Raw genomic sequence first — 22,983 nt, 5'->3', positions numbered from 1 at the left:
CTATATTATTAGTTAGTCAGGGGGATGGATCCCACAAAACCAGTGTGTGCAGAGGGTACAGCCTGTTTTTAACACGTTTAATGCATAAAATAATAATAATAATGCACATTTTCATCATTTTAATTACATTAATTTGAAAAATAAAGCCCACAGAAGAAATTCTGGGATCATTTCTTGAAGTTAAACCATAAAAAACGAACATAAATGAAGTGTATTGGATCATACCAGTGTGTGCAGACGGTACAGCCTTTTTAAGGCATTAAATAACAAGCATAATGCACATTTTAATCATTTTAATTACATGAATCTGAAAAATAAAGCCCATAGAAGAAGTTCTGGGAAGTTAAACCATAAAAAAAGTGTACATAAATATACATTATAGACAAGTACATTAGCGCTAGTAATAACTTTGTCATGCTATACTTCTTTAAACTACATTTATATGCTATATTGCACCACTCACATGCTAGAAAGCTTATAAATGTGTGTATATTATATCATTAGTTAAGCAGGGGGATGGATCTCACAAAGGAAGAGATATAACCAGTGTGTGCAGAAGGTACAGCCTGTTTTTAACACATTTAATGTATACAATAAGACGCATAATGCACATTTAAATCACTTTAATTGCATTAATCTGAAAAATAAAGCCCACATAAAAAATTCTGGGATCATTTCTTGAAGTTAAAGCATAAACAAAGTGTACATAAATATACATTAAATGCAAGTACATCCACTCAAGTGCTGTACCAAAGTAATATCATAAAGTATTTTACCATTTTATACTTTAAACTACATTTTGTACAGAATAATGCACTATGTACATCCTAGAGAGCGTTTTTGGATTTAAATAAATTATATTAATTGTTAAATAATAACATGAAAAAGGCTGGCGTTCAAACTCAGGGGGTAAAATTTAACATATGTTATGTTTCTCTGGTATTTAACTTATCTTATTTAACTTTTTACTGAGTCCTTAAATGTTTTTTCTTGTCTCATCTTGTCCTATTTGAGGCACTTAGGGCAGCATGTTTGCATCAAAGGTGTCACATATAAGCTTTGTAAAGTTAAATAAGTAATACAAAATATATGTCCAAATAAAACTATAATGTAAAGTAATAGTTCAGCGTAACATCCTCTCTAGTGTCGAACCTCTACATCATTCTTTATTCCATTTAGTCCCTGTTTAAAGCTCCAGTGAGGAGTTTTTAACTAGTTGTTGTTAGGGATTGAAATCAATAATAATGCCTCTTATCATAATTTGTACAGAGGTAAGGTCTAACCCAAGATGAGCAGCTGTTACTTTGGTAGAGGCTGGAAGAAATGTGAGGTTTCACTCATCTGAGGCTTTAAGCAGTGAAACTAAATATTGAAAGTTGTACTTTTTCTGACATAAGAACCAAGAAATCAAACAAATGTTGAGGAAGATGTTCCTCCGCTGCAGAGAAGGTTGTTAGGATTCCTCTGAGCTGCCGTAGACGTCCTCCTGCTGCGGACGATCTGGACTCCAGCGGCAACAGCTTCTACTTCTCGTCTCATCACTATCACCTCTCTCTCTCTCTTACTCCCCTCTATCTGTCTTTCCAGACCCAACTCGGTCGAGGCATGATGGCTGTCTAACATGAGTCTGGTCCTGCTGGAGGTTTCTGCCTGTTATACTGTGATGTGCAATGCTCATGATGGATTAAGGTGGGGTCAGACTGAGTCTTACCCTGTCTTGGTGTTGGGTCTCTGTTCATAATTTGACATAGAGTGGTCTAGACCTCCTATGTTTGTAAAAGCATCTTGAGATAACGTTTGTTGTGATTTGGCGCGATACAAATAAAGATTGATTGAACTCTTGAACGTGTGACATCATCATCCTATCACATTCAATCAAAGTTCTTCAGGCGTGTCTTTGGATGTTCTCAAGTATTGGATAAAAAGGACAAAATAGAAGTATAACAAGCTTTTATTGAGCATAACACTCATTCATTTACACATCCTGTTGAATTTTGTACAACTCTTTGTCAGTAGTGCAACTCGTGCAGTGATGGAAGGGAAACAAAAGAAGTCCTTCAAGTGTTCTTAACTTCAGGAGAGCCGATCTGCAGCGTTCAAAAACAATGAAACCACATCGTGACAAAATGAAAACAGGAAGTAGTCGTAAAATGGTGGACTCTAAAATAAAAAAGATCAGAGAGCTGGGGGGGGGGAAGCCGAGATGTGCAGCGTGAAGAATTTGAGTTTTACAAAGTGTACAAAATGAACATCGGTATGATACAAAGACTTCTTCCTTCTGATTTCACTCCACACAGAGGAGGAGGAGGAGGAGGAGGAACACCAAAACATGGACTCATCCACAGGCTGACATGTTAGCTTTGGGGACAGCTCACTCACTCTAAATTTGGTCTGTTGTTTTTCAGAGATTCTGTGCATGGCAGAAAAAAAGGACTGAGAAGAGAAGAGGTACACGTTAAACAGAAGCAATTATCCGTTATAATCACGACTGGGCTCAAGACAGCAGAGGAGTGAGAGACGTGTTCGCATCACAGCTAACCACGGAGCAACATCACTGAGTACGGAGGTATAGGAGGCGGGTTGGAGTCATGATCATGCAGATATACTCAAAGAAGGTTTCTGTGTTTCCAAGGAGGGTCTTTGTGTCCGTTTAAACCCTGAGCAGTGTTCGGTTTGAAGAAGGCGAGAAATAAAAACCAGAAAATCAGAAAGGAGGCGGTCTTTGTTGGGTTTCAAATCGGTTCCTTGGCGAGGAGAGCTTTTCAACTCCTCCTGCTGCTGCTGGACGTCAGACAACAAATCATGTCAGATCTGTCTCTGACGACTTTTTAAAGAGTGACGATCTAGCTTTTCCATGGCTGTACTTCTCAGCAGTTTAAAACAGATTGAATGAGCTTCACAGGGACTTAAACACATCAGTACTTCCTCATTTTTAACTCTTTCAGTTTCATCTTGAAGCATGTTTACTTTCTGTCACGCAGCCAAACAGCTGGTGGACAAATGACCGAATCTTTCCCTGATCTTAGTCGTGTTCCAGATTCTTAAAGGTGCCCGACAGCTAATGATGTTAGCTCTACGACAAAAACCAGTCTGCTAAAGGATCAGTTCACGATTTTAAACGCTGAAACAGGATCCTGTTGTCCAACTTTGATTGTTCTGACATAGCGCTCGTCTTTTAAAGTAAAGACAGGAGACAGAATTGTGTTTTCTTGCAACTACAGATTTGTCTTTGTGTCGTTTTCAGGGAATAAAAGAATGAACTTCTGATTTCTGTTCATTTTTTAAGCTCACCTCTTCCAGTTTCTGCACCTTTTGGACCCTTAATGTCTTAAAAGTGCCTTTAAAGTGACGGCGCAGACGATGAAGAACAAAATGTGAGTGGAAACATTGATTAAGCAAACCAAGGAACTTTGATTTAATTTGAGACCAAAGAAAAACAAGACAAACACCAAAAGAAGCCGAGGTTAGTCTGAGATTCTGAAAGTGACGGTTGTGTTTTGAGGTGAAACAAGGACTCGGTTTGATTCCCTGCAGATAACTGAACTTATTTCTGCAGCTTCTTCTACAAAACAAAACAAAGTCTCTTACTATGTTAGTGTTGAGTGTGTGAGGAGGCCGCACACACACACACACATCGATACGAGATTGTAGTTTAGCATTAAATGCCCACGTTAGCATGAATCAAAGTAGCTCTCAAGAACTAAAAAGTCTTTGCTTCATACCAGTTAGTCCAAACTAAACGGATTAAAGCAGAGGAGGAGTGGATGAATCAACAGCCACAGGCCAACATGCCCTCTGAGTTCAACTCCATCAATATATCACAAACTTTTCACTCTGAATGTCAGAGGACGAAACATCACCCGTCAAATCTCTCCAGGTGAAAACAAAGAGTCTTCGGAGATTTAAAAAAAAAAAAAGGAAGAAAAACCCTGAAATCTTTTCTCTGTACAAACCACCGCTCCACGTCTGAGGGTCCACGGCTCGCTGGGACAGCTCAGACCCTCAGAGACACACGGGGGGGATACATGAGGGTGCGGGACGAGGGACAGCGGTCCTGGATCCTGCAGTGCAGAGACAGAGACTGAGGAGTCAGATCCTCTTGGACCGGGTTGTCTTGGACTCGAGGGCTTGGAGATGAGGGTCGGTTCATCTCGGACTATGTGTTGGGAGCGTGACTGAGGCTTTGAGGGTGGAGCTGCTGCCGCTTCTGGAGCTCCTGCACGGCGAGCTGCTGGGACTGGTCTGACGTGGACAGCTTGTTGATTAGCGGAGACACGCAGTTTGGTGGAATGATGAGTCCTGGAGGAGAAACCAAGAGGTGGGTCAGTTATTGCAGATCTGGAGAAGTTTGAGGTCTTTAGGAGTGAGCTTTCATGAGGAGAAAACTCACCCTGAATCTGTCACTTTAATGGATTAAACAAACATGATCTAACTCATGAAGGTTTTTAAATAACTAAAGATAATCTGGATGAATCTGCCTCATTAGCTTCAGGTGGGTTTGGCAGGTTGCTGGACAGAAATGAGAGTGGTATTGATTTTTGATTTAATAAAAGCTGAGCCTCTTATACATCAGCAAGGACAGTGAAGACGTGGAAGGACACTGTGACCGTAACATCTGCAAGTCTGAGCAACACAGACTCAAAACAACAGGAGGGAGGAGGTGTGCAGAAACTGTAGCTGACAGGATAACTCGACCAGATCTGCTGAATCTACGTGGGTCATATTTTTGGATTGGGAAACTTTGAATTCCAGATGAATCCAGGAAAATCACACGAGATTAGAAGTGGAAACGTGGCAGGAACGAGATCCAATACGTTGTTGGTTTAAGGCTAAGTTTCTGTCAGGAGTTGAAGATGTGACTGATGTTGCTGCAAGTCTGAGGATGAGTTTGTGTGTGAAATGTCACTGGATAGTAGTGGTGTAGTACTCGAGACCGGTCTTGGTCTCCAGAACCCTTAGTTAAGGTCTAGTCTTGGAATCAGAAGCATTTTTCTCAGTCTTGTCTCGGTCTCAGACCGGGCGGACTCTGTATTTTATATCAAGACCGGTCAAGACCACCACTGATGCTCTCTGTGTCAATACTGTGATAAGAGGACCAAAAAGAAACTTCAGGAGTCAAAAGTCTCTCAGTGAGTCAAAAGAAAGGCAACAAAGACCAAACCAAACCTTGTTTGTTGCTGTTAATTATATTTAAAGCAAACTTAAATAAAATAAACAGAAGTCTTTTATTTTGTTAACTCTCATAATGATTTTTCATTGATATATATGGTCTTGGTCTTGTCTCGGTCTTGCCCTGTCTTGGTCTTGACCCCTAAATGTCTTGGTCTTGTCTTGGTCTCGGTGCACTCTGGTCTCGGACATGTCTTGGTCTTGGTTAATGTGGTTTTGACTACAACACCACTTGACAGCCCTAAATATTTCACAAATAACTTCACCACGTCTCTCAGATTCTCTTAGCTACATTTCAGATTTATAATATTTTGTCCTTCAGATACTCTAAACATAACTTCAGCCTTATATCTGAACGGGGGTGATGATGACTTCGAGGTAAGATCGATCATTTCATCTGCTGGTAAAGGAAAACAAAGGAGCATATATGTGGAACTGTTCCTTTAAAAGTTGCTGAACTCACCAACTATCCTCTGTCCGTCCTCCGTTCGGAGCCGGACTATCTGCACCTTCACGTTGGTTCCGCTGACCGGTGTGAGGACGCCCTCCACCTCGTTCCACACGCTGAGCACCGAGCCACACAGAACGTAGAACGTCCTGCACCGGAGACCGACCTCGCACTGCAGACCCACCGAGGCTTTCTTACAGTTCCCCCGCCTGCAGGCAGAGCAGCAAACAAACAAGTTCACAACTGAATATGGAGGCTAATATTTCTGACTTCCTCTGTGTATATGAGACAGGCAAACCCAAATACAGCTCCATTTTTAGAAGGTTAAACTAGCTTCCTCAAATGTTTATTCACAGTGATGATTAGTGATGTGCTTAAAGGAGCACAATGGAGCTCTAAGGTGCAGATAAAGATGATATAACACGCTCTGATACACCCACACACACACTATGACTTATCTTTAGATTTGTAGACACAAACATGTCCACATTGAAGCTTCTACAGAGACCCTACAGGAACATACCAGTACGCATGAGAGCAGATCTTAGCAGATGAGATGAACTGATCCGTCCAGTGCTGCTTGGCGTCGTCTGACATCACCTAGCAGAAGGAAACAACAGGTTATGATTCCCTCAGTGATCTTTAAGTTTGTCTCATTCAAATGTTAATAAAAGGAAGTTTGAGTTACCTTCTTAAACTTCTTCTTGATGTCGGCGTATGTCTCCAGTTTGAGCTGTCGGCCGGTGTTCGGTCTGTAGACCAGGAAGAGTCTCTTCTTAGTGTTCACCTCTTTCACCAGGATGGCTGTCTTCTTGTTGTTCCTCATCTAAACAAACACACACACACACACACACATTGAGCAGGGGCAATGCTTTCACTGTACATTAAGACATGTGTTTACCCAACACAGGGGCTTTGTCCTGTTTGTCACAGACTGAAATCCTCAAATTGAAATCAAAACAAAGGGAACTAAAGACATTAAGACCTGACATCTAATGTTCAGGAATAATCTAAGGGATTGTGAGTTAATCAGAAACTGTAGGACTCAGTATTTTGGGAGTTTGGCTCATAGTAGAGTTTAAGTCAGGGAGGCAAATGCAAGCAAAGTCCCAGATGTCCTGTTTCAAATGTTCAGATGCTAAAAGTGTCAATACTTCCTGCTACCTGTGTTGTCCTGTGAGCTGGCACAAAATAAAACCTTAAATATGAAAAGAATGAGTACCGTCTGGGTGTTTGTACTCATATTTCTAACTGTACATGTCTTCTTCTTGATCTGATGTCATGTGCGTCTCTCAGGTGCCGCTCACACACCAAGGACTCAACACATGTCCATACCAGGAACCATAAGAATCTGCTGAGCTCATGTTTTATCAGCAAATTAGTGCGAGTGGTCTTAAAGCTGAAACTAAAAAACAATGCAGCTTATGATGGAGCAATCAGGGAGTGATGTGAAGAGAGGAACGTGAGATATTGAGCAGAGAGGCTTTAAAGGGGAGCGAGGGATGGAATTCTCACTGCTGCAGTCTGTTTACATGCACAATGTGTGGCATGAAGTAGCATAAAGGTGCAAGCCTGTGCAGTAAATTACAACTAATTGCATGACGGAACATTTGAGCCTCTGCTGCCCCATGAAAGAAAAATGAGTCTCCTGCAATTACTTCAACTTGGAGAAGGCTTAATTGCTCTCTTTGTTTTCCAACATATCTCCTCCAGTAAAGAGGGATAAGAACCTTTCACTGTATCAGTCCGAACCGTCTCGTACCTGTACATAGAACCCGTCATCTGCTCCGTTCTGCTCGGCCCAGACGTGCGTAGCTTCCTCCCACGACATCCCCCTCTCCACGCTCACCTTTAGAAACAGGCACACAAATAAAGAACAGGTTCAGCTGCTTCATCCTCTCCACGTACCACAGACGCCTCAGCCTCATGATTAAATATTGAAGCACATACGGTGTAGAGCTCCACATGCCCTGATGTGGTGTAGCCCGGTGTCAGGAACTTCCTGCAGTCCACCTTCTTCACCTTCTCGTCGCCGGAGCCCAGATCTGAAGAATATTTCAAAACCAACAAAGAATAAACTCCAGACTTCAAGCGGCTGATGCTCAATTGATTTTTTTTTTTGTTATACAGCAAAGTGCTTTGAATAATTCAATATGCAAAACTTAAAATCCCTCCTGCCCCAGATTTCTGCGTCTGTGTTTGTTTAAAAAACGAGCGTCTTACCCAGAATGCCCATGTCATATCTGCCGTTCTTCTTTGCTTCCTGGATGACGGCTCCAAGTGTGTCAGAGAAGTACTGGAACAAGGAGTTCTGCTGCTGGACCTCCATGCCCAGAATACGGTTCAGGAACTTCCCGATGTTGTTGTAGTCTGTCGCAGGAACAAAGTACGTGTGTGAGATTCGTGTGAATGTTTACAAGGAGAGAAAACACACAAAGTCGACTTTAAATCACCTTTGTCCAGAGACATTGTTCCAGATCTGTCCTCGATGTTTATGAGGCCCACACCTATTAATCCGCCCTGAATCTCTACAGAGGAAAAACACAATCATCACTCAGAGACACAGATATAAAGAGTAGATGCACAGATATGAATAAGGTTTAAGTGATACCTTTGAAGAAATCTCCTTTAAACTCAGAAGGCGGAGACACTAACGGAGAATCAAGCTTCACGATCGACTTCATCACGATCTCCAGAGCACTCCTGCCGTACTGTAGCAGAGATGAACGGATGAGTTATCTTTGAATGAAGACATGAATAAAGAAATGTGTAAGATGAAGCTCCGAGCGCTCACCTTGTTGTCAAAGTTAAACCTGCTCAGGTCTCGAGTTTCTGTCGCTCTTCTGTCTCCGTGCGTGAGAGCTCCCTGTTACAACGATAACACACAATTTTTAACATCCTTTAAAATCTGCTTTTATGAACAACAACAACAGAAGCGTGATTATACATTCAATAAGTCCATACCAGGCTCTCTAATCTTTTGGCAACGATGGATGCAAATCTCTGCTCTCCTGCGAGCTCTGAGATGAGGAAAACGTACTCTGGAGCTGTGACCTGGTTCGACCTGTGAGTTCTCCCTGCGACAAAACAAACAGAGCGAAACGTTTAGAACATTCTGATCCATGCTGTCGGATTCATAACACGACAGAGGAACCTCTCTCTGGGACAGGATGGGACATTCTGAATAACTGAGGGTTAATCATCGACTGACCGAACTGCTGTATAGCTCTGTCTGCGCTCCACGGCAGCTCTAACGTCATGTGGACTCTCCGCCGCTTGTTCTTCACGCGACGGTCGGCCTGCAGGGAGATACCTGAACTGGCAGCTTCTGAGATGATGGCGATGTTCTGGATGAAGAAAGAAGAGATTAAATATTAGTAATCATGTGTAAAGTGGAGTTTAGAGTCTGTCTAACTCTGCTCTTACCTTCTCTCCATCCATGAACCTCTGCTTCTCTGTGAGGTTGAGGATTTCCACCGGGACGTCCAGCTCAGAGCGAGACTCATACGTGATGGTGCCGTCGTCGTTACTGACCACTCTCCCTTTACGTCCCGTCATCTGAGGCAGAGTGGAAGAGTCAGTGAAGGCAGCTCAGATACAAACCATGAAAACAGAAACTACATGAAAGCTAGGGTTGGTAGCCACAGAAAACTAGCATGAATTTGAATGTAGCATTTCCTAAGGACTCCGTCTAAGAGGAACATGCTCTCATACCTCAGCCACGTTTTCCGGTCCTCCCAGCTCGTCTATGAGCTCGTCCAGAGTGTTGGGAGGAAGATCCTCGGCCAGATCCTCCAGTTTTACCAGCAGATCTCTCTTCATCTGCTGGGCGTGTTCCACTGCGTCCTGACTTGTTATGCAGCTGTCCTGACTCTCCGCTTTGACTGATGAGTGAGCGGAAACAAACATTCATTAACCCAGAAGAAGAAGAAGAAGAAGAAGAAGAAGAAGCTCGATCGGAGCGATAGAAGCCTTTTGCAACACACTTACCTGGGGCAGGTGTGATGGAGGGGTTAACCGGAGCGGTAAAAGCAGGCCTGGTGGAGCCAAGCCCCGAGGCTAACAAGGCACTTTGAATGGAGTCTGGATCAACACTGCTCCTCCTCTTTTTCTTCTTCTTCTCTTTCCCCTTCTTTGGTTCTTTCCTGATGAGCCATGGATCTAAAAAGGCAAAGAGGATTTTCAGTGAGAACCAGACTGATCTTAAGAACGTCTTCATTTAGCTTCCTTCAGATGTCTCACCATCTTCCCCGTCGTCGTCAGACTCGTCTCTGAACGGGTTGAAGTCGTCGTCTTCGTCTCCTGAGCTGACAGATTTGAAACTGTCGTCGCTGTCTTTCCCCGACTCTCTGTCCGAGTCCTCTGATTGGCTCTCGTCCGAGCTCGTTCCTGACAAACCTCCGTGCTTACGGTGCTTCTTCTTCGGCTGCTTTTTGACCTCTAGACCTGCAGAGACAATCAGAGAATGAAGGAGAACGTTTGAAACACGGCTTCTCCAGACAAACACACATTACTCTAAAAAGGGAGAGTATGTTTGAATCTGTTCAGCATCAGCTCTGAGTTTATTACCTTTCCTCTTCTTGCCCTTCTGCTCTTGTTGTGCTGCAGCCTCACTGGGAGAGGGAGTCTTCTTGGCTGAGAGGTCGATACCCAGCAGGCTATAAAGCTTCTGTCTGTCAGGAGCTGGAAAGTGCTTCTCAATCAGGGACTGCAGCACACCTCTACAAAAACAACAACATTTTAATACACACACGCACACACACACACACATATCCTGTTAGAATAAACAGCATCTTTAGGGAGTGCATACTTTGCAGTCGAGACAAAGTCGTTGAGCTCTCCTCCTCCTTCCTCCAAGGCTTCAAGTGTCCTGGCTTCTCCTGTGGACTGAAGTCCGATCACCACACACTGCAGAGGAGAACCATTCAGTATTTTAGAAGCTGAGCTAGAAATTTAAATACCGGTTATAAGCATGTCACTTTGGAGCCTTGGGCAAAACAAGAACAGTTTAAGCAAACTGTAAAAAAAAAAAAAGGGGAAAGTACGGGGTGTGTCAAACTGGTTCATTTCTCTAGTTTAACTAACAGGTTACACACTGTTCCAGAAACAGGAGCTAGACTTCTCTCCACACTTTCTCCAGAGATCAAAACGCTGCAGGGCTCGTCTCTAAAGTCTCAAATGTTCCACAAAGAACAACAAACTAGTCCTGCATCCCGGCTCTACTGAATGCACTTAGATTAAAGACATGCACCTAGTGTTGTTTTATTCTTCTACCTTCCTTATTATTTTTAGCTTTTATCCGAATAATTTATTGTTTTACATTTTATTTGATTATTTGATTTTATTTCTTTCATTTATTATTTTAATGTTCCCAATTTATCCTTTTCACTTTTTCTAATTTTCCTGATGTCATGTCCTCATTCTGAAAACCTCTTATTTTCCTTTTAATGCTTTTATTATTTATTTATTTATCCTTGAAAAAGCTCTCAAACAATGATTTATTGGTCTATTGTCACACCACTTCATCCTGTTTCATGTATTCTTTTTAACCTCTTGCGTTGTATTTTGTTTTGCATTGTTAAAATTCCTCCTCCTCAAGTTTGAAAAAAATTGGCACCCACTGATCTCTTTTTTTGCAGAGCTGAAATGATCAACCTTTTTGTACATTGTCAGGTAGCACTCCTTGGGAGGGTTGAGGGAGGGGGGAAGGGTGGGATAGTTATTGTTCTACTGTTAACTCTAGGATTAAGACAGTTTTGCCCGATGATAAGGAATGAATAATCCAACTTTGTGATGATGTAGACTGTGAGATCAGGCCTTTGAATTACAGTTATATGAAAATTGAATGTCGATGTGGATGCTTTGTGGAGATCTTGTTTTCCTCAATAAACATATTGAAACACAAAATTCCTCCTCCTCCTCCCTGTCCGTCAAAAGCTTTACTTTGTTATTTTGAACCATGTTTTGTTTGTCAAAGCACTTTGTAAACATTTGTTTTTAAAAGATGCTATATAAATAAAGTTATTATTATAGTTATTATTATTCCTCCAGAGCTGGCATGGGTCAAATCTGAAGAAGGGAAGATTTCATGAGTCTTAGTTTGGGTAAAATGTTGCAGCCAGACTCAAAAAGCTTCAACATGTTTTATCTCGTCTCTCAAATCAGTCAGACGTACGCACTATGAAGTTATGTGTTTTTTCCCTCTTGTGCAATCTCAGCACACTATGATCACACATTAACATAACAGACTGAGATCCTTTATCAATAAACCGTGCTGCTCTAAGCGAGGTCATCCAGAGGTAGTCTCACCTTCCCGTTTTGGACCTCCTCTCGAGCCAGCTGGACCACCCTGCGGACTTTGGAGGCGATGCAGAGGTACTTGAAGAACCTCTGGTGAGCGGACCAGAACTGGCCCCACATGGACTTCTTCATGCGCTGTTCCGCCTCCATCAGGTTCGCCGCCTGCTGGAACTTTTCCCGTGCGGTCACCCACTGCAGGAGAGGAGCAGAGGAGAGAAAATCTATGTATCGACTGGAGACATGATGAGCTCATAACGCAGATCCATATGCTTCCTTTGGCTTACCAGCAGCACTGATTTGTTGTACATGTTGATGTATTTGTTGCTCAGGGGGACTTCCTCGATCTTAAAGGTGACACCTGTGAAGCTCAGCTGCCTCGCGATGTACATCCCCCTTAGCTTCATGTCCATAGCTACGATCTCCATGGCACCCACACCTCTGAAATTAAGAGTTAAAAACCCATTTAACACTCACACCTTTGGATGTGTGTTACTTCTTCAAACACTAGAGAGAAAGAGAGAGACGTACCTGCGCTCAACAGCTTGGATGAAGTTCCCAAACTCCCTGAAGGGTGTTTTGTGTCCCCAGATACCCAGACGATTCATGTAGGCCATATTTCGTGGTTCAGAGGCACCTTGAAAGTTCAGTCAGAAAAGCAGATTTTGAGTTTCACAGATTTCTTCTTTTATCCTGCAGATGTGTCGTAACAGTGTTTAATTATCTTACCTGTAGCACTTGCATAAACAACTCGAGCCTTTGGGAGTTTGTTCTGCAGCTCCAACACTGCCAGCCCGGTTTTTGTGGGTTTGGATGATCCGACCGGACAAACGTTTTTGGCTTTGTGACATTCATCATAGACGATCTGAGGACACTTGGGTTAAGGAAGGAAACATCTCTCTAGAATGATTCTGAAACTGCAAGAACCACTTTTTAGTGAGTTAAAGAGACCCTGAAAGGTGGTTCAGGTCACAGAAATTAGCTGACTGTATTTCAACCACCATCATAAGACCGACAAAGACAAGACAATCAATTTTGTTGTCATTTAAAGAGCTACAGTTGATGTCAACGTCTAAGATAAGTGCGGACACTATCATGGAGGAGTCTTGATTCAACGCTGAATAAAAAAACACTTTGGTTGAGTTGCACGCCCGTGTGGCTGGGTTCTTTCCCGGATGTCATCCCCCCACTTTCTCCCAGTTTCCTACAATATCCACTGTCCTCACCTCTATAAAATAAAAGGTGTAAAAGCCCAAAAATATAATTTAAATAAATAAACAAAACCACTTTGTAGCTGCAGATTTTTAAAAATAGAGTGCGACAAAAAATGCTGCGAGTAAGCCATCAACTAGAATTGTTCTGCTCTTTGAATCCCATCTCAAAGTTCATGTATTGGTGTGAACTAAAACCCTGATCATGGACTCCTTGGGGGCTAAAACATGTCTCAGGAACATAATCTAAAGCCTGAAACGTGACGCTAAAAACAAGTTTTACAAAAGGTCCCTGAAGAAAATTCCTAAGATGGAAAAAGCTACTTATATTCCCTTTATTCAAGCAAGTATAATAATAAGAATTGATAGGATTTGTATAGTGCTTTTCATGGTACCCAAAGTTGCTTTACAGAAAAATAAATAAAGCAAATAAATAAACAGAACAAAGACAGAGGTGAGTGGGAGTAGAGGTTATGTGTTGTAGCGATGGCAAAGGCTCTGTCCCTCAAGTATAACTCAGTTTAATAAAACTAAACACTCATTAAGAACATTTTCTCTACTGTATGATGTTTTTTTTGAAAAAAGGATACGACTCCGTCAAAGTCCTCCCCACACCAGTGGAGCAGCTGCTGAAATCTGGTCTTGTACTTTCCTCCTGACTGACTCTCTCCGATCAATGAGGAGTAGGTGGCAAATATGACGCCTTTCTTCACACTCCCGTTGTGTTTGGAGGAGATTTTGCCGTATTTGAACTGAAAATATAAAAGAGGAATGAGTCACAGTTTGACTTCATGAAGCCAGTGTTTGCATGTGTGTGTGTTATGAAAGCATCTCACCTTGTTGAGAGAGTGAACCTGGATGTTTTTCGCTCCTATATCTCTTAAGTCTCTTTCAGCGTCGTACTTCAGATCGTTAGAGACGCTGAACCTGAATACAGAGGATTACATGTGTTAGAAAATTTAAGTCTGTTGTTGTTTTTAAATTGAGAGATGATAGTTTGAAGTTACCAGAGTGATCTCTTCCTTCCTAACAGGTAGTTCTCATAGATGACCCCCGCTATGGTCCGGCCTTTTCCCACACCAGCTCCGTCTCCGATGAGATAGGCAGCTCGGTCACCGCTGGGGAGGAATGTCTCGTGTTGCTGTGATGTACCGGGACAAAAAGGACACAATTAAAAATGATAAACTTTGACACAAGTCTCACAGAGTAAACAGAACACTATGCAAACAGAACATAATGTGCTTTTTTTGTTGCATCTTTTGATGAAGATGTAGCATAGTTTCCTCACATCTGAATCATCTGATTATTGTTGGTTTCATTCCAGTCAACAAAAACATTTAACTTCAAAGTCTGGATAACGTATATATCTTTAAATCTCTGCTCACCTGAGCTGCGTATGTGATTGCTTCCAGCTGCAGGGCCGACAGGAAGCCTTGATCAATGACTTCTTCTGGGATGGACAATCTGTACCAAACATCAGGGGGGTTGACGCTCGACAGGGAGCTGGTCTCAACCACAGAGTCTGGATGCCGCAGGCCAACCTTCACTGCAAGGACAAATTGATTGGTCAGTGGATCTCACAGTGAACGAGTGGAGACATGGAAGCCTCTCTAACAAGTGTGGCTATTCATCTTCATTCGTTATATCTGAGAGTTTTCCGGATCATCCGTTTTGCGTGTCGTTTATCTTCTACATCTGCAGAAGATATCCATAATATCGTCTTTGTACACACACAGTGGTGATACTTACATTTCATTGGCATGTACTCTGCATATGTCTCTGCATGACCCAACTCCTCCTCCTCTTCTTCCTCGGGCTCATCCTCCTCTTTCATCCCCGGGGGTTTCTGAAGACAGATCGACACAATCAGACCTCCAGTTTGCTACAAAAGCTAACAGATGGTGTTTTAAAAGACGATCACATTCGTCAGGAATCACCTCGCTGAGTCAACGTCACGATACTTACTAGAAAATGTGAGAAGTTTTGCATTTTAGTGTTCTCATTGATCCAGATCCTGGCAGCGTCTTTACCCAAAACTTCCTTCTTGATGCCATTGTTGATTTCAGCTGAAACAGCGACACAGAGGAGAAGTGTGAACTCTAACAGTTTCTCGAGTACTGACAAATGTTCCTTTAAAGTTTATCAGCTTTGAAGGGGGCTGTTGACTCTCCGCTACATAAATATTGAGATAATTTTACAGTGTTGTCAAGAAAACATTACTGAACAGGAAAGTGATTTTCACTCTCTGTAACTGCGCCGTCATTTCTCTAAATATTTCTCATCCACCCTCCAGAAGAAGAACTGAAAACAATTATTCAAGCCTCTAAAGGATCTGATGCTTTATGTCCCGGTGAAAGTGATCTCAGTATCTTTTTTAATATACCGACTTCTGGTGTTTAGGAGTAGACCAACTGCATTTATTATCTTTAAAAGTGAGCAGTTGTAGAGATTTTTAAAATCTATTTTTGAAAGTATTAATGTTTCAAACCAACAATGAAGTGTAGATTAATTTGTAGAAGTGAAATGGGTGACCTTTAATTTGGATTTTTCACACAGCCAGTCACATACTTAGAGCTCCTTAGCACTCTATTCTATGATTTGGACATGTATAAATGAAGACTAAATATATCACCAGTAGGGATGTCAACAATTAATCGAGTCTCGATTAATTGATTGTTGAGAACTTACTCAAACACATTTTTTGTTTGTATTTTCAATCACATGGAACAAACATCATGTGGTCTCATGTTTGGTTCAGCTATCAGGGAGGTGTTTCAAGTTTAAAGCCTGTTTAGATGTGAATCAGCTGACTGAAGGTGTTGTTCACAGCAGAGACGCTCAGCTGGGGGCTGCGGCTGAGTGACAGGTCTACACAAGAGCTTTTTTATCTCCGCCGCCGGACTGACCCGGTTGCGCCCCCGGCTGACACCTGACCGTGTTCACATGCTTATTTATCTCAATAAGAATGAGTAGACAGAAAACTGGACACTGCGAGTCTGAAACATAAGATAATTCAAATTTACATCCCTAATCACCAGGTAACTCTAAAAGATCTGACAGACCAATCTGTGTGAAACCTTAAAAACTGACACCAAATTTCACAGCTTGAAGCTCAATATTTGGTTATTCAGACTTCATGTGACTCATATTAAGATGATGATGAAATCACCTACATCACAGTTGTTTAAAAGCACATAAAGAGAAACTAAAAACCAACCCTCTAATCTAATTGCACGTTTTATACAACATCAGAAGGTTAACTAAATACCTGTCGCTGTTGCTGTAGCAACAGGTGTAACAATGTCAGGTGGAGGCTTTAGTTTCATGAGCTCCATCAGACTGTTGCCTTTGAGACCGGTGCCCTTCACATTACCCGTCCTAAGAAGGTCTTTCAGCTGAATCTGCTACAGAACAAAAAAAAGAGGAAAATGTAAGGTTGTTTAATAAAACACGCTTCTCTCACTTTGATACACCGTGTGTTAAAGACGTACCTGTTCTCTGCTACAAGGCACGACTGTGGACACTGAGGGGGGAGAGGGGGCGGGTGAACCTCTGAGGGCTGAGTTGGAGACATGAACCACCTTGGTGACTGTTATGGTGTGTTTGATGTTGTTTGTAACTGATGGTTTGGTCACAACGGATCCGAGTGACGGCAACTGATTCAGCTGATTTAAGACAAACGTGGTGGTTGATGGCTGAGGTTTGTGCTGGAACGGAGAGATGAAGCAGATTTTAACACACACCCAATGCAAACATGTCTGATATCAAGAGGCCAAATTAAAGTTCTGTATTCGTACCCTGAAAGCAACTATCGGGACTGGAGCTAGGGCCTCAGCTCGAACCGCTTCCACCGACTCCGCCCCCACGCCGGCATCCAGGGCGTTGATGGAGATAGACTGGAACCACAAATTAGAGCATTAACATACAGCTGAGAACACACAAGTGCTGCTCCATTACAGAGCTTAACACAGAGACACAGAGCGTCTTACCTGCTGCGTCGTGGAGGGCTGTGCAACATCCTGAGGATCCAAATCGAACAGGCCAATATCATTCGGACAAATGCCGCTCTCACTGAGGGCAGCGAGAAGTAAATCCTGTCCAGGATCCATCTGCAACACAAACGTTTACATTCAGTCAACATTTAAAGTACTGGGCTGAGAGTGAGGGTCCGTAAAGAAACAGATTCATTATACTAGACTATAATGGACCCGGTTACGCTCCAGACTGACACGTGATCACATATACACGCTTATTTTACTCAATAAGTGCAAGGAGACATAAAACTGAACGCTGTGAGCCTGAAACACATTCTCTTGTTGCGGTAAATCCACATGTTGTAGTCTGAGCCTTCACTTTATATGACTGTGTGTCTGTGGAGATTAATTTTTATGAGCCTGCTCCACACGTTTATATTCAGCGTGTTGACATTTGAACGCATTTATATGACCCTCTTCAATACAACGAGTTGCTGAGTTGCTTTTGTCACAGGAAACATCGAAGTATCCAAAAATCGATCATGGAGAATATGATTTATATAGAATTTGCATCCCTACTTTTGAGTAAATGTTCTACGTTGACTTCAAGCATAAAAGAGGACACAAAAAATGTAGCTTCAAGTTTCTCAAATGTGAAGATTTACAGCTTTAGTTTTTATGGAAGCTTTAAATAAAAGGACATTTAAACTTACTTAACCTTAAATATGATAATAATAATAATAGTAATACATTTGATTTAAAAGCGCCTTTCTCAACACTCAAGGTCACTTAACAGAAAGATTAAAATACAATCAATAAAACAACACAATAAAATTAATAAAAAACAACAAGCAGAGTAACACCAAGTTAACATGAAGCAGATAAATTAGACAGAGAATGCAGTTTGAAATAGAGCGATAAGGGTCTGAAATTAAAGATCTGAAATTTCCAAAGGCTCTCTATTTAACTGCACATCCTATTGATATTGACCGAACAAGTTGCACATGCACTCCTGCATATTTCTGAATGTTTAACAGTGTTAACTTTAAACTTCAATAAAGGGAAACACTGTATTTAACAGAATAAGCTGGTTTCGGACCACACTGATGAAGCAGTTCAGTATTTATTTGAATAACTAATTTAAAAGTCAAAATCATAAAGTAAATTGTAGTGCGTTTAATTGACTCCCAAATCAAGACAGCTTTAAATTAAATCAATTAAATTACATTAAAAATATTTAACAGTCTTAGTTGTTGCATCCAGGAGTGGCTGATAAACAAACACATACATACATATATATTGTTAACTCATATTCTTAGACTGAAGAGATGCAGCAGTGCGTGTAAAGTGTTACTGTAGGACCCACATGTTAGAGAGCACACGTGTGGTTTAATAAAATAATTCAACACAACTTTTCACAAGTTTTGCAAAGAAATAAAGAGCTCTAAAGTTGTTGAAGTGTTTTAAGTAGCTTCTTTTATCCCATCTGAACACACAGGTTTCGTTATTTTGAATGTTAGCTAACAGAGTCGCGTCTCTTCTTTCACTTCACCAAACAAGTGAAAATGAAACATTCAACTTTAACTTTCAACATGAATTCAAGAGGAAGCTCAACAGTAAGGAAAGGGGAATGTAACAGGAGTAACAGGAGTAAGAGCAACAGTTACACACCAGGTCAGGTCACAGACTTATTCCAAAGTGACCCAAAACAAGACACGTGTTTGCTGTGCCCTACATCGACACGCAGCTTCCTGGTCCCTGTGATTGAACCTCCCTGATGCGTGTTAGCCCCCGTGGGTGGTGATTATTATTATTTAACTCAAACATCACTTACTTTGTGAGATATGACCGCAGGCTGGAAGCTCGAGCAGTTCATGGTGCCGCGCGGCTAATTCAAGCAAGCTAGCCCGTGACCTGCAGCTGTTCTACCAGCTAAACTGGCCTGGGTGGACCTGGTTAGACCAGGGTGACACAGCTCAAGCTAGCTCTGTTAGCCTGCTTGTGGTGCGTTCAAGTCATGGTGGAATAATCGGAAAAATGAACTTCCCCATGGGACTATGCACATGAATGCTGAAAACACATTTTATTATTTATTTTATTGTTTCACTGTTTTATTGTTCTTTGTGAAATTTTATAGAATATTTTTATATTTATTTGTATGTCCTTTTCTTATGCCTTGTACAAAGAGAGCACAGTTTACCAAAGTCAAATTCCTTCTGTGTTCAGGCATACCTGGCCAATAAAGCTGATTCTGATTCTGAATTTTTGAGTGTTACTTTTGTAGATATGTTGTATAATTATTTTTAAAAAATCATAAATCAAGACATATTTACTATCTATTCATCAGATAGAAAATAATTAATTTGCAAAACAGATAACTCACTTTTAAAAAATGTAAAAACTGTTTCAAAATTTGTTTTCTCTATTACTAGCTTTAGGTAATATCAATCAATTGAAGTTGAGTTGCTTTGACTAGGTCAAAATGACTTTACTAATCAGAGGTATCTTAAAAATGTAACTTTGTTAAAAATCTATATTAAAAATTATTTTTTTGAAAAAGTATAAAAAAAGGAGATATCTGTTTTTACAAATGAACTCAACTGTAAATAGTGTGTATATATCTGTAATATTTGCTTTATTTTATTTTAATCAATTTTATTTCACTTTATTTTACCTTTATCATTACTGTTGTTCTTCTTCTTATTATTATTATATTTTCAACCATGTAAGTACATGTAAGTGTAAGTGTTGTAAGCTGCTGGAATAAAAGAATGTCCTCCAATGGGGGATCAATAAAGTATATAAAGTATATCTTATTTTATGTTACACAGAAACATGCTGGATAAAAATAAATGTCTGCATTGATCAGCTAATAGGCGTATTAATATTGTTATTATTATGTAGCCTGAGGTTATATTTTTAAGTTGCTTTATGTAGAGTAAGATGACACACAATCTATTAGTAATCACCAAATTAGAGGACATTCCAGCCTCATACCTCCCTTCTTCCTATATTTCATTGTGTCAAATTCTAATAAACTGTATATTTAATACGAAAACTTTTTAAAAGTGATGTTCTTATTAATGCTGTTGATATTTTGTTATTTCTAAAGTTATAAAGCACTTTGAATTGCCCTTGCCTTCTGAGCTTGAGAATTCCGAGCATCCAGGAGCACGTGAACGCAGCATAACAACCGAAAGCTAACGTTTACTGAACTTAAAGACACTTTCATGTTCGTGTCAGTTACACCTTGAATTAAGCTGAATATTACACAACTTCAGGATGTGAAATAACTTTAAAACTGCTAATTATTCAGCAGAGATGATTTCAGAAAGAAATCTCACATTTGTTAATGTTAACAAACGGTTACCACGGATACTTGATGTTCTCCCAAATGTCAGTTACTTGCTCCTAACGCCCTCTACACTGTAGTTACACTAAATACAAGCTCAAATAAAACCTTTATAACTTAATACGTGAGTATTTTCTTCAAATGTTGCCTGTTGTGGAGTTTGACATTAAAACGCAGCGACTTGTTAGCTAGCTTGTTACGTCTGAGTTGATTATAAATGACGTAAGCACACTTACATGGCTCTACCTGTGATTTTAGGTGATTAAATCCTCCCAGGTGTCCTTCCCAGCTCTATGCAAAGGTAACTGAGGTAACTACACCCTCGCATTGCTGTGGTGGTGTTGTTGACGGTGCTCTCTGGCGCACTGTCATTGCTCTGTGTAGCTAACGTTAGCAGCAAAGAGCTAGTTTCAGCTTTAAAATGGAGGAAACATCAAACATTACCTTCATTAAAGCCCGCGCGGGGATCAGTTAGAGTTGTCAGTGAGAGAGTGGAGCTGAAACAAAAAGTCCCAGCCGCTGAGTGAGCTCACCTGACAGGTAAACTGCCGCTCTGTGTCGCGCTCGTGCTTCAGGTTTGTTGTCCTCTTCGCTCCGCCGCGCTCGCGCTCACGCCATCTTTTATCCGCCGCTCCGCCGCATGCAGGTCACGTGACGCTGAGGCCTCCAGCAGGTCGTCTCACCGTCGAGGGTTCGGGTCCGGGTTCCATCAGACCGGGTCTCCGAGGAGCTGCGAGGCGTCCCGGTGCGACCGTGAACCCACACAGTCGAGAAAGTTAGCATTTCTAAAACGTTAGCACAAACGACAAACATAGCAGAGTCACCGAGCTAACGCAGCATCACGTGACACACAGGAGTCTGCGCAGGAAGTGACGCAGGGAGAGATTTCTTCTTCGTGTGTCCTCTTCCCTTTTTTTTCGTCTTCTGTACAATAACTGCGAAAAATATGATTTCACATTTTAATATAAATCAATATAAAACATGATTACCTAGAAACTTATGTGTTTATTAGACACTTAAAAAAAAACATATTTATAATCAACTAAAATTATGTTTTAAATGTTGACAAAAAGACAGAAATTAAGTAACTATCTTGTGCTATCAAATTCTGCTATATATAAATGTATTTAGTTAGGCTTTTAGGTTTTACAAGTATTTATATATTTTAATAAGTGACTAAAATATTTAATTATCAGAATTAGAATCAGCTTTATTTGCCAGCTATGCTTGAACACACAAGGAATTTGACTTTGGTAAACTGTGCTCTCTTTGTACAAGGCATAAGAATAAGACATACAAATAAAATAAAAATATAATATCAATAACATCAGCTATAAATACAAAAGAACAACAAATAGGCATGACTAATATGTACAGGCTAAAATAATATGATTATGATAACACTTTTTAAAATACATCAATAAGGACTGATTTCATGTATATTTGACACCTGTATATGTTTTCCCTGTCTTCTTCTGATGTGTTCAAACAGGACAAACTTAAAAGATGTATGATTAATGCAGCATCCAAAACCTTATGTTGTTCTTGAAATCAGACTGTGCTTAGTGTTTTTTTTTCTATTAATAAAAGTCAGATGTTTCAGGGTCCACAGTGATAACATTTTACTGTCAATACAACCAAACAAGGCGATGGTTGAGTGCATTAGCAAATAGATGCATCATATTTTTAGCAGTAAATGCTTCAGTGAATTGCAAATCTGAGCTATGTTCGCTTATGCAAAATTTGCCAAACTGTGTCAGGATCTGACGAAGGACTGATTAACTTGGCTGACTTGTAACACACTGAGTGAGTGAAGTCCTGCCAGAGACACTGAGCTGGATTTAAGTCTAGACTGTGTTTTTTTCCCTTTTTGCTGCAGTGATCTGAAGGACAGTTGCATTTTCTTCCTGCTATTTTCACCTACCTCCCAGGGAGCCTTACTTGACACGAGAAGATTTGTTAAGTGTACTCCACCCTAACAAATACATAATTTCAAAGGTGCAAGGCAAAAATGATCAAGTATAGTAATCCTACACGCCATCTAACCCTCATGGAAAGTTTGCAAACACTGATATGTGTGCGGGGAAAAGTGCTTGTGTTTGACGTTTTATATTCTAACCTGGAAACTGTAACAGCTAACTGGAGCTTACTGACAAACGCTGAGACAGTACAGAGTTCAAAATGAGTCCTTCAAAAGTTAGTCTCAGAGTGATTTTACTGAAGGTGGAGCTGAAATAAAACAGCAAATTGATGCAATAATAACAAACAACAGACAATATCTATTAATTTTAATGAGTTAATTAATCTTTGATAAAGTGTGTTTACATGTAGCCCGGTTTAGAGCAGGTTTTTAAAGCTGCTATGAGGAACTTTCTGTTTGTGTTGATTCTTGCGCCCCCTTGTGGACAAAGTAGTACCTCTTATCACTCTACTGATTTTGTCCTGAGCATGTTAAAGTCATATTTAAATAAAAAACAAACATCCTGGATGGTCTCATTCACTTTTGTATGTTAAAAAGAGGCATCAGCATTC

At 40.7% G+C, this 22,983-nt stretch overlaps 1 protein-coding gene across 5 annotated transcripts; it reads right to left on the bottom strand.

The window, feature by feature from the left end:
• Positions 1–1,933: 1,933 nt before the first annotated feature.
• Positions 1,934–21,317, bottom strand: sbno1 (strawberry notch homolog 1 (Drosophila)). 5 transcript variants are annotated; one of them, XM_034708951.1, is made up of 33 exons: positions 20,985–21,317; positions 17,115–17,234; positions 16,923–17,021; positions 16,617–16,832; positions 16,394–16,529; positions 15,091–15,191; positions 14,875–14,971; positions 14,511–14,671; positions 14,133–14,266; positions 13,962–14,052; positions 13,716–13,877; positions 12,644–12,779; positions 12,446–12,551; positions 12,202–12,355; positions 11,927–12,109; positions 10,428–10,525; positions 10,187–10,338; positions 9,860–10,063; positions 9,608–9,778; positions 9,332–9,501; positions 9,044–9,175; positions 8,829–8,964; positions 8,582–8,694; positions 8,412–8,483; positions 8,229–8,328; positions 8,071–8,145; positions 7,841–7,987; positions 7,568–7,662; positions 7,380–7,466; positions 6,306–6,443; positions 6,141–6,217; positions 5,633–5,826; positions 1,934–4,299 (listed from the first exon to the last, which is right to left on the bottom strand). In XM_034708951.1, exons 2-33 carry the CDS (start codon positions 17,232–17,234, stop codon positions 4,157–4,159), a joined length of 4,200 nt encoding a protein of 1,399 aa, XP_034564842.1. In that variant the 5' UTR covers positions 20,985–21,317; the 3' UTR covers positions 1,934–4,156. The 5 variants fall into 5 exon arrangements, with proteins under 5 accessions (XP_034564842.1, XP_034564841.1, XP_034564844.1 ...); XM_034708950.1 differs by having other exon boundaries at positions 20,896–21,309; XM_034708953.1 differs by having other exon boundaries at positions 20,688–21,308.
• Positions 21,318–22,983: the final 1,666 nt, after the last annotated feature.

The sequence above is a fragment of the Notolabrus celidotus genome, chromosome 19 (assembly GCF_009762535.1).
Source record: "Notolabrus celidotus isolate fNotCel1 chromosome 19, fNotCel1.pri, whole genome shotgun sequence".
In the NCBI taxonomy this organism is placed as follows: domain Eukaryota; kingdom Metazoa; phylum Chordata; class Actinopteri; order Labriformes; family Labridae; genus Notolabrus; species Notolabrus celidotus.
Note: the sequence above shows the minus strand (reverse complement) of the source record. Positions and strands in the feature narration are given on the sequence as shown.

Coding starts and splice junctions, on each gene's coding strand:
- sbno1 (XM_034708949.1), bottom strand. CDS start 18,975: ATGAACTGCTCGAGCTTCCAGCCTGCGGTCATATCTCACAAA. Junction 14,672..14,874: donor AGAGTACATGCCAATGAAAT/GTAAGTATCACC, acceptor TTGTCCTTGCAG/TGAAGGTTGGCCTGCGGCAT. Junction 8,329..8,411: donor GGTTTAACTTTGACAACAAG/GTGAGCGCTCGG, acceptor TCTCTGCTACAG/TACGGCAGGAGTGCTCTGGA.